Consider the following 12,170-nt stretch of genomic DNA (forward strand, 5'->3'; position numbering starts at 1 on the left):
AAAAAAGGACATATTATATTGGTGGTTCACGTTTCCTCTTTTATTTTTTAAAAGAATTAGTAGAACATTCTTTTTCTTCTTTTTATTTGAACTTTCTTGTGTTTTTTCTCACAAGGTGAGATATTTTTGTTAAATTAAAATTAAAATTTTCTTTTTGTTTTTTGTTTCGCAATATTTTTTTGCGCTACATTTATGTTATTAATTTAGAAGTTAAGAATAAAAGCTTCTTTTGGTAAATACAACAAGAGATGCATTAAAAATCGTTCAATGAAAAATTAGTTGATATATTGCATAATTTCAAAATCAATCAATCAAGTTCCTTCTGCGTCGTCGGCCATTGAGGCAGAGGGAGTGCGATTGTCCTTGTTTTCCAGTGGCGCCATCTATGGCCCAGAATTCGACTTCTGTCACTTCCATACGTCACACTCGTTTATGGGGTGGACCCATTCAGACATCCATTCATTCATCTACAGATCGTAATTTTGACCTGAACCACAGAGCGATCAATCTCCAAATCAGTACCCCCAGAGGTATAAAATGTTATGGGAACATGCAGGACGTCGTGACCCGACAGATTTAACGTACACCAGTTACCATTTACTACACGAGGAGCCTTCGACTGACTGGATTCGAGTTGTCCAGTGCACTGCCAACCAGCCCGTATCAATTAAGCAAACTACTTTATAAGCTGATGTTATTGTTTGTTGACGTATGCCTGTTTAGGCAGAAGGGATACGATAGGTTTCGTTTTCCAGTGGCGCCATCTATGGCCAAGAATTCGACTTCAGCCACACCATACTAGCTGATGTTATTGAAAAAACAAATAAACAAGTGTATTATTAGCATGTATTTAATTTAAAAATAAGTTCTGAAAAAAAAATTCCTGTCATAATCACCCGGTGAAAGAACCTGTTTCAATTGCGTGATCACTGGAGATAAGATATTTCAATTGAGTTTACAAATTGAAGGATGACATAAATTGATACTTACTGCACATCCTGGCTTTAATGGGGTGCAGAATGGTACAGGAGTCATCAAAAATCCTCCCTAGAATTACAATTAATTCATTACTGATGCATCATACCATTATAAGTAGGTTAAAATATCGTTAAATATTGTAATAAGTACGATTGTAATTGCGTAGTATTTGCATCAAAGAATACAAATACTTCTACAGTAGAACCCCCGCTATGGTGAACTGTCTGAGAACTCAGCTATAGGCAAATGCTATTTACTCTTTTAGTTAAATGTTAACTTTGCAAAGGGACCATTTATAAGCGATGTCACACCTTTAATTTTAAATATTTTGAACCACCCTTAACATCCTTGTTAAAAGTGTCACATTTCACCATCCCTACAACTCTTCCCTTTTCTTATGTTACGCTATATTACATAAATTGCATAAATTACTTACTAGCTGATCGAAAAAAGAAAACGCATGTTAAGGATGTTTTTTATTTTATTTTATAATCGTCGTTGAGCAGCCGACCCAATTTTATGGGTTTACGACTTCTAATGTTCAACTCCGTAGCCTTGTCATTTTGAACTCAATCCAGAAGACAAGGGAGCTCCGGATCGAGTATTGAGAGACATTTGCCTTCGTGAAGGACTTTTTGATGGAGCTAACCCGCATTTGCGTTAAATGGAGAGGAAGATCACTTGAACCTCCCTCGGTTAGCCTGACGGCAAGGGGACTCTAACCCATGTTAACGATGCAAGCTGGATGCAGAACTCGTATTGATAGGATTCGAACCCGTTTCGCCTCACTGGAAGGCGAACGCTCTATCCCCTGAGCCATCACGGCTTGTTAAGAATGGCTGACCGTGTAAAGCTAAACGCATATGGCTCGTCGAAAAACTTCCGGGTTTCTACTTCCGACTAATTTTTACGCCTAAACCTGAAGAAAAAAAACGCACCTTCAAATACTTGGTACTGTTTAAAATATAACGCGTTCTTTGAATCTAACTTTCAAGGAAACAAACAACAAATGATTTCGGAAGACTTCGCAAGCTAGCTATGATGCTACACAAAAAATAATAAACGGTGCGATTTTGCACGAATATAGCCAAATTAGGGATAACTTTCAAAACAAGGCTAACTTTAACACTATATTTATGCTGTGATATTAATTTTGCTAAATTTGTGTTTTAGGCTTATTACCTGTTAGAATTTATAGAACACAGAAAACTCTTATGAATGGTAAAATTCCATGTAAGTTATAACAACAATCACATTAGTAAAACTTCGAGGAATATTAAGCCTGTTCACACATCGACTCATAAGCATATCTTAAGCGGAGGGATACACCGGAAGTTCTCGAAATTTCTTCCTGTTTTAGGAAGCTTGGCCGGCGGGTTCGAACCCACAAACTTTCGGACATGTGCCCAGCGCCCTATCAACCAGGATATCCCTACCTTAATGTTACATTTAAAGGAGAGATTAACCGTTACACAAACCAACCACTCAGCGCTGTGAAGAGCGCTAATGAACCTTCCACGTACCACAATTAAAATGAATCTAAATATACAATTGTACACTTAATTTACCGTTTCGGTTTGCCAGTAGGTATCGACGATGGGTACACGACCTTCACCCACAATACCGTGGTACCAGAACCAGGCATCTCGGTTGATGGGCTCACCAACAGAACCCAAAAGACGAATGCTACTTCTGTCATGCCTATAATATTGAAAACAAAAACATGTTTCGTATAAACGGTGTTCTGTATTATCACCTTTAAAAAATGAAGAAAAATCAGGGGACGTTTAAATATTACGTAAGCATATTATTGGTAATTTTTTACTCAGCATACACAAACTTTCTCGCTTGCTAACGTAAGAAAGTCGCAGCAAAAATCCTCCTAGTTTTTACTTTTATTAATATTATTTTAAGATTAAGATTTAACTTTGCATGAAAAAAATTATACTTTTAATTCATTTTATAAAATTTTTGAGTTGAACAATCTTTAATAATCTTGAGTGCTGACTTTTCAATAAACTTTTCAAATTTTTTTCTTCCTGAATTCAACTTTTATAACAAATTTGAAATTCTTCACTATGCATTATTGTTTTTTTACATTTTTGGTCTTGCTTTTAAAGAAAATTTTAAAAGTAAGGGGAGCTTAATGTGTTACGTAAGCATTGCTCCATCCTTGTCATCAAAAATAAGTAAATCACAAACCTCGGTAAGGTGCTTACTTAATATTTAAACGACCACTTAGTAAGCTGAAATTAACCTCTTACTTACGGCGGGCACACCATGTGGACCACATGTGATGGTACAGATGAACACCGTAAGCAAAGGGTTAATATTTAAGTCAGAAAGAAATGTTATAAATATCTAATAAACAGGAAAGGGGACATGAAAAACATCGAAACCAGTTTGATTGATAGTGTTTCTAACAATCGTTTCTCAATTGTTTTTTGTCTGTCCAGAAATGAAACAGGTTTTGATGTTTTACTGTCCTCACTTGGGGTTGATAAGATTTTGATGCTATTTTCGTTTTTCCGCGAAAAGATATTAAATTTCGTCAAACCCCTAATGTGATTATTTTTTACAAGTATTTTCAAAATATGTGTTAAATGTTGTCGTTACAGAACGGCCTTCACAAAGGCAGTTATAGGCCATTCTCTATATGAAGTTCTGATATAATCATTTTAATTGACGGTCCTTTAAATATTGATATTTACTATAATAAAAAATTTCATTTCCGGTTGAAATCAGTTTAAATGTCATGGGCGTTTCGTGTTATAAGCAACGTCTTAGAAATAAAATCTGCCTTTACAATAGACTCATGCTTTGCTGCAGTGCTGCCTTACCCATTAGACCAGACTAGGCCATGGCCTAGGGCCCCCAATGATAAGGGGCCCCCTTAAAATGGATGTTTTGAAAATAAATTAAAAAAATTAGGAAAAACAATGATTTAAAAAAAAATCAATTTTCAATATATATTAATAAAATACGATAATTTTTTTCCCCATAATGTTAATCATATTTATTTATTACTTATTTTAGTTATTATTTATAAGTATTAATATAGTTTATGTACTATAAGACTTATCAATGTTTCTTTAAGTTCAAATTTGTCATTTTGATTTGCGCGAAAAAATTGAAGGCAGTACTATAGCAAGCTGAGACTTGTTTAAACAAGAAGCAAATGCTGTTGACATTATTGAGACGTTTTAAATGGTAAAAGAAGTTATTTAGTGCCTCAACTGAAGTATCTCATAATTGTTTCAGTGTTCTATAATTATTTAGTGTCCGTAATTCTATTTGATCAAAAAATAATCATAACATTTTCAAAATTTTATGATTATTTTTTAGTTCAGTTCTAATTTAACAAAATAAAGTAAAATTCAATTTATTATTATTATTTTTTTAGTTTTAAACATGCTTTCTTAAATGAAAAGATATATAAACACTTTTATATTTGAATAAATAAGAAATATACGTGAAAAGAAAATTAATCTAAAGGGCCCCAAAAATTTTAATTTCCTTTTTTAAAATTACCCATTGACCCATTTTTAAAATTATGACTGTCAGTGTTCATCTCCGTAGACTTATAAATTTGAACCCAACTCAGAAGACTCCTGGATCAATCATTGGGTCAAACTAGCCTTCGTGAAGATCTTTTTAATCCACATGTGCGTTACATGGAAAATAACAAAAACTACCCACGGTTAGACCGATGGCAGGGGTATTTAACCCAAGATCCGTCTATCATTAAGGATACTTTTACATCAGCGTGGTGCAAACTTTAAGAAGAATTTGAACCGACAAGCCCAGGGGTGGCCAAACTGCGGCTCGCGAGCCACATGCGGCTCTTTGAACGATCATTTGTGGCTCTTGATAAAAGTACTAGAGTTCCCTTTTCATTTCTGTGCTATTATATTTTAATATTTTTCTGAATCCATTTGAAATTAACATAATTCAAGGCGAGCTTTCCATTTCCAATATAATTATGACCCAAAAAGCATCTAAAGTATTAGAATTAATCGAGATGCAAGACGATCAAGCTCTGCAATTAAAATTTAAGTCGACGCCGATTACTAAAGTTGGGACATTTGTACCAGAATCGAAGTATCCTGAATTAAAAAAGGCTACTTGCCGAATTATTTCAATATTCAGAACAACGTACTTATGTGAATCATTCTGTTCCACTTTAAAATTCATGAAATCCAAACACTGATCAGTATTAACTAGCCAGCATCTCAAAGAATTACTGAGAAGTGCTGTCACTAATTATTCACCAAACTTTAAAGAATTATCAAGTGAAGTAAAATAGACGTGTTTAATATTTAAACTCAATACACATATTTTTTAATTTCATTTATATGTTTTCAATAAATATAATCTCTGTAAGCAAAATTTTTTAATACCTTTTTTGCATACCTTTTAAATGCGTTTTTAATTGCGGCTCGAGAAAAATTTCAAATTTTGAAAAATGGCTCGACTGTCAAGGGGCTTGACCATCCCTGGACTAGCCTATGCTGGGATTAGAACCTGGGGTCACCCCATCTGGTGTAGAGCACTCTATCTACTGAGCCACCATGACTTTATAGTTCGAGAAAACGCGCAGATTATAGTACATAGTACAGTTTTAGCAAAATAGTTTATAAGTAGATGGTTTGAAACTCGACATTTTTTGTTAGCTTTTACCGGCTGTCCCTAAAAATAAATGAAAATTGGAGGAAAGAGCAGAAGAAGATAGTAATGCACTGTTTCTTAGGAAACTTTGAAAACTCAGTAACTTAGCGACTAAGTTCTTGAACAGTGCCCGACAGAGAATTTCAACTAAATTTTGTTCTCATACAGCTCAAGATGCTGTTACTGAGGATATTTTAAAAAACAATGCTTCTCAGTTAGCCGCGCAATTTTTTGACAAACCTTAAAACTAATTTTGAAACTTTGTGAATGGTATATCCTCCTGGTTTATTAAGCAGGAATGCAACAAACCATATATTTTTTTATATCTTTTCGTCTTTTTTCAATTCATTTTTAAACAATTGGGCATTGGGTTTGGTTTTTAAATGTAGCACCACGGCTACACCAATAAGCTATCAGTGAATGGATAAGATTTATCCTTAATGGGGATCTGAAGACAATACTGGCACACATAACAATACAATTATGCAAGCGGCCTTTGCTGCATATTTTGCAACTGTCCAACCACTTAGAGTGTCGATTCGGTACAAATCGAATGAACACGGATGACACGATCGGATAAAACCATCAGATTTGAACCCCGGACTAAGCCGTGGTAGGCAAGTACTTTCTCAATTGTGCGATTGTCATTTTCGGGAAATCTGGTATTAGTACAAGTCAGAAAGCGCCGATTATTCTGAGTCAGTTCTGATGTTGTTGTTGCTTATCCTCATAGATCTGACATTAGTCAGATCAACTCCAAAAAGCTGTTGACAACCAGAAAATCGATGGCAAGAAGGGGAAGTCGGCCCTGGATAGTCCAACACAATCAAGTACATGTTTCGGTGAGGCTGGATGGACACAGCATTTTTTACAAGTCGGGTAAATTTTTGTGCCATGTTCGAATGTTAGACATTTTAGGTGGCCAGTTGAGAATCTGGCCAAGGCAGTATGGGAGCTTCGATCGCAATTGATTCCCATATGGGTGCCAGGAGATCTTGCGGTGTACCATTGGTGCGTAGGTGGAGTTTGCCAGATTGATTTTTGTCTATATTTTTCACTGGAGTAAAGCTCCTGATAAGTAAGTGATGACCCGGTGGATATATATTCCTCACTGCCCTCTTTGGCCAATCAATCTGCTGTCTCGTTGCCACCAATATTAACATGTGATGGAATGCGTCAGTTCCAATAGGAATAAGTATAGCTTGTTTATTTTTAAAGTTTGCTAAGTAGTTACAAAACAGAAGAAAGAAGAGAGTACCTCGTTACAAAGGAGTTGTCAAACTTCATGAGAGTCCTGATGGCTGTTGGCGCTGTGTAAAACTGAGTCACGGCGTACTTTTCAACGATGGACCAGTAACGTCCTGGATCTGGGTACGCGGGCACTCCTTCATACTGAAAGAAGAAGAATACTTAAAATCCATGTTAAAAACATAACGTATGATGGTACTCTAAATAGAATAGGCGTTTCAAGGTCACGCGATTTCTCCATTCTTCGCACTTTCTCCCTCTCCGTTACTATTTTTGCCAAATCTTGTTTTATTTCCCCGTGGAAGTGTGTACCCACTTATTACTAAAACGTTTTACCGTGTAAAAGATTTGCCAAAACAATGGCAACAGAGAAGGAGAAATCGCCAAGACGAGAGAAATTACGTAAACATGAGGCGGCTATTCTATTATGACAACTAATGTTCAATTCCGTGGCCCTGTAATTTTGAACCCAATCCAGAAGACAAGGGAACTCCTGGATCAAGCATTGGGAGAAATTTGCTTTCGTGGAGGACTTTTTAATGGAACTAACCCGCATTTGCATACATGGAGAGAAAGACAACGAGAACCTACCACGATTAGCCTCACGGTTAGTAGTCTCAAACCCATGATCCGTCTGAGGATTCACGTCAGCACTGTGGTCGGTGCGAGCCGGATGAGGAATTCGTATCGACCAGCCATCGCCGGGACCGAACCCTGGTTCATCTCATTGGAAGGCGAACGATCTATCCCCTGAGCCATCGCGGATCATGAACAGAGTATATTTTATTTTAGAACCGTCGTTGAACAGCTGACCTAATTTTGGGTTTACGAGTACTAATATTCAACTCTGTAGCCTTGTAAGTTTGAACCAATCCAGAGGACTAGGAAACTCTTGGATCAGTATCCCAGAGGTGTGATTTGTTATGGGAACATGGAGGACTTTATGACTCGACAGATTTAACGTGCATCAGCCACCATTTACTATACGGGGAGCCTTCGGCCGGCGGTGGTCGAACCCAAGACCTCTTGGACATGGGCTCAGAGCCCCACCAACCAGGCTATCCCGACCCTAATATGAAGAGAGTATCTTATATTATATAATAAAAGTCGTTGAACAACCGACCCAATTTTTTTGGGTTTATGACAACTAATGTTCAACTCCGTAGCCTTGTCATTTAGAACCCAATCCAGAAGACAAGGGAACTCCTGGATCAAGTATCGGGGGAAATTTGCCTTCCTCAGGGACTTTTTGATGGAACTAACACGCATTTGCGTTACATGGAGAGGAACACCGCTAGAACCTCTCACGAACGATTAGCCTCACGTCAAGGGGACTCCAACCCATGATCCGTCTACCACTGAGGATATTTTACGTCAGCACTGTGGTCGGTGCAAGCCGGATGCGAAATTCGTATCGACTGGGATTCGAACCCTGTTCGTCTCAGTGGAAGGCGAACGCTCTATCACCTGAGCCATCGCGGCTCGCAATCTTAAGTTATCATTTATCATTATATTATTTGCTGGAATAGCCTGATCGGTAGGGCGCTGGACCCATGTCCGAGAGATCGTGGGTTCGAACCCCGTCGACCGAAGACTCCCCGTGTAGTAAAGTGAGTGATGCACATTAAATCTGTCGAGTTGCTAAAGTCCTCCATGTTCCCATAACAAATTAAAATCTCTAGGGGTACTGAATTGGAGATCGATCGTTCTCTGATTCAGGTCAAAATTACGATCTGTGGATGAATGGATGGGTCCGCCCTATAAGCGGATGCGACGTATGGTGTGGCAGAAGTCGAATTCTTGGCCATAGATGGCACCACTGAGAAACAAGAAATTCACACTCTGCCTTAAAATTTGCTCGATTTCACCAAGCAGGCTTGCCTGTGTGGCAACTGGCATTAGCAACAACAACAACAAATTTATCTTTTCAGTATTCGAAACTTCATAGCTTACTCTAGGTTTGCCTGAACTTACTTTTTCAATACTTTAAATTTTTAATGAGTAATGAATGCGAAAGAGAATTTGAGAGGAAAATTTTCCTCCGCAGTATGGCGTCCTCTTAAGGCTGGTGAATGAAAATGTGAAATGATGTTCAATTTTCTTTATTGACACCAGATGAAAATAAAAATGTTCTCCACTTTTTAGCACAATACCATACACTCAAACAACAGTAACTATGTTTTTTCCTCGCAGTTAATGGATTTAAACTTACCAGAATGCAGGTGGCTGTGTTTAGTAGTGATCCATATACTATGTACGTGTGCCCAGTGAGCCAACCAATGTCTCCAGTGCAGAAGAAGACATCTCCGGGATAGTAGTCGAAGATTAATTTAAAAGAGACAGCCCCATACACCATATAGGCTCCAGTCGTATGGACACATCCCTTCGGACTACCGGTAGATCCACTGCAAGTCAAAAAAGAAGAACTTAAAAAAATACACAATGCTTGACCGCGTAAAGCTAAGCGCAGGTGGAACTAGGAGTTGAAATTCGCCGTAAGACTTCCGGGTTACTATTTCCAAATGATTTTTACGTCTGAGCTTGAAAAAACGCTTAGTCCAATTTTATTATACTTGTAGTGTTTTCAATAGAATGCGCTTTTTCAATTTAACTTTCAGCGAAGCTAACAACAAATGAATTTGGAAAACTCCACAGGCTTGCTATGATGCTACCCAAAAAATAGCAAACGGTGCTATTTTACACAAATATAGTCAAATAAGAGATAACTTTCAACATTCACTTTAGCATTCAACATTCACTTTAACTTTAACTGGCAAACATTCACTTTAACTGATACTGATCCATAACGCGATAACAATCCCCATTAGTAATAATTAACAATAATTGTTACTGACTCAACACAGTTCCCTATAATAATTAATAAATGTTCAATAAATGTGAAGCCAGTTTATAAGTATCCCCAATAGTTATGTTTATAAGTAAGTTTATAAGTTAGCTATCCTGTTAATAGTTATAATAATTATCGTTATTAGTCTCTTATCACGTGTAATTTATGTAATTAGCTACAATTTATCTACAATAATGTAAGTTGCTAAGTAAGCTTTTAATAATCTATTTTAGTAACTATAATTGCACAATAATAACTAATGGTCTTTATTGTAACTGTAATAATTAATATGTTAATAATAATTAAGAATTAACGTATTTAGTCGATAATCATGTAATCTGTTATAATTTATATGTAATAATGTCAGCTGCTAATTAAGGTTTTTAATTATCTTTTAAGTAACCACAATCGCTCAATAATTAACTGTTTTAATGGTAACTTTTATTAATTTTGTAATTGTAATTGTAATTTTGTTTGTACTAATCCATTCCCTTTCAGCAAGCCTCTACAGACGGGCTTAGTAGGTCTGTAGGGTTGTAGGATTAGGTACTAGGTGCGCAGGACTGCACACGCGTCTTCTGGGTGACGGCTAATTGGCTTCCGCGTCCGACGGGCCTGAGTCCTGACCTCCGGATGTGAAGGTGAGAAGCAACGCAGTGGCAGTGAAAAGTCGTAAACCCGTTTCGCGGGTCGGCTGGCCACCTGCGGTACCAAACATTCACTTTATTTATGTTGTGGCACTAATTTTGTTAAATTTGTTTTAGGCTTGTGACCTGTTTGAATTTATAAATTACATAAAAGTTTTATGAATGGTAAAATAAAGTGCAAATTTAAGCACAAATCACAATAATAAAACTTTCTGGAATATTAAGACTATTCACACATCGCCTCGTAAGCATAACATAAGCGGAGGGATACATCGGAAGTTTTCTAAATTTCTTCCAGTTTAAGGAAGCAAGTTATTGTTTGCATTCACTCAAACCATCCATTGGGTGTAATAATAAAAAAAAACGGAGTTGCATAGGAATGCGTTCGTTTTAAGAATTAATTTTATTTTCTTAATATCCTTGTAAGTAGTCACCAAGTTCGAAATATGAAACCCACCAAAAAAAGAAGGTTTTCAAAATAAACATCTTTTTCAGCAGACAAAATTAGCTGATGCTTAAAGACCTGCAACAAAAAACAGTTTTACAGCAGGCAGCGCCATTTGTTGTCATTCTACGATTATCATTTCTGTCTTCTTTTTGAATCACTTCTAGGGCCATTTTCTTCCAGTAATGTTATGCGAAAGTATTTTTTGAATTGAGATTGATTTATAAAAAGAAATTAGTTCACATTGATGTCCAAAAAGTATACATAATTACATTGTAAATGTAATAGTTCAGTGCAATCGTAGTATTAACCGTAACTTTATGATTAAGAAGTTTCATTTACCGCTTGCGAGTCATATAAAGTTTTTTTTTTTTTTTTTTTTTTTTTTTTTTTTTTGTGGAAGATGGCTTATCCGTAATTCTTGTGATAGGATGAATTTCTATTATTTTGTTCCATTTTCAGTTATACATCTTTTCGTTTATGCTTCGAATGATATCCCGAACGATATATAAACAGTGTTTTACAGTAGCATACTACTAAGATTGACCGAAATCAAGAGAATGCCGACTTTCACCGGTGAATGTCAACAATCACATAGGCGATCATAATTTGGTGAATGTCTGAAATATTTGTTATAACCGATTCCATATTCATTTATTCGTTGATATTATTATATTTATTTGATATTTTAATATCTGCTGAGGATAGATTAGGAAAAACATCAGTGTTCGGAGTACCGGTTAAATGCATACTCGGCACTTAAAAAAACATTGATGTAAGGCATACCGGGTAGTGGCACTTCATTAGACCTAGTATATATTTCGGACATTTACCGAAGCGACTATGAGATTGTCAACATTCATCGGTGAAAGTCAACAACCACCTATTTCGGTTATTCACAGTAACACATACATTAAAACCCGATCATCAGACCAAAAGTTACTCAGGGCTTAAGTTCTATTGAACAATTAAAGCCAGTCCTCACCTGGTGTAGAGAGTGAAAAGTGTGTGTTCAGCATCTAACCATACTGGATCACAGACATCTGGAGATTCTTCCATTTCTTTGTCCCACCAACAGTCTATGCTTTCGTTCCATGACACCTAAAAGAACACCTACTACAATCATCGATAATGACGCGCCTTCATTCGAAAGATATACACCATCTGGTCAAGAGTAACCGGACACCCAGTGGTATGCACTTAGAGGCACATATTAATATGATGTTAGTTCCCCCTTTTGCATCGATGACAGCCTGCACACTTTCCATCAGTTTTTTGTTAGGACTTCCATCATAGCTGAAGTGAGTGCTTGCAGTGAGGATTTATCTGGCTACGT

The 12,170-nt window shown here is 36.6% G+C and overlaps 1 protein-coding gene across 1 annotated transcript in view; it reads right to left on the reverse strand.

Annotated features, from left to right (window-relative positions):
* LOC107448877 (acetyl-coenzyme A synthetase, cytoplasmic) overlaps positions 1-12,170 on the reverse strand; it is a 52,814-nt gene that overhangs the window by 12,777 nt on the left and 27,867 nt on the right. The window contains exons 7-11 of the mRNA XM_043053621.3: positions 11,820-11,935; positions 9,107-9,299; positions 6,905-7,038; positions 2,547-2,679; positions 991-1,047 (exon numbers count right to left, since the gene is read on the reverse strand). Of these exons, the coding sequence (XP_042909555.2) occupies positions 991-1,047; positions 2,547-2,679; positions 6,905-7,038; positions 9,107-9,299; positions 11,820-11,935 (633 nt within the window). The remainder of the gene's footprint in view (positions 1-990; positions 1,048-2,546; positions 2,680-6,904; positions 7,039-9,106; positions 9,300-11,819; positions 11,936-12,170) is intronic.

This window comes from Parasteatoda tepidariorum, chromosome 9, assembly GCF_982258835.1.
Source record: "Parasteatoda tepidariorum strain Cologne lab strain chromosome 9, Ptep-v5.0, whole genome shotgun sequence".
Classification (NCBI taxonomy): domain Eukaryota; kingdom Metazoa; phylum Arthropoda; class Arachnida; order Araneae; family Theridiidae; genus Parasteatoda; species Parasteatoda tepidariorum.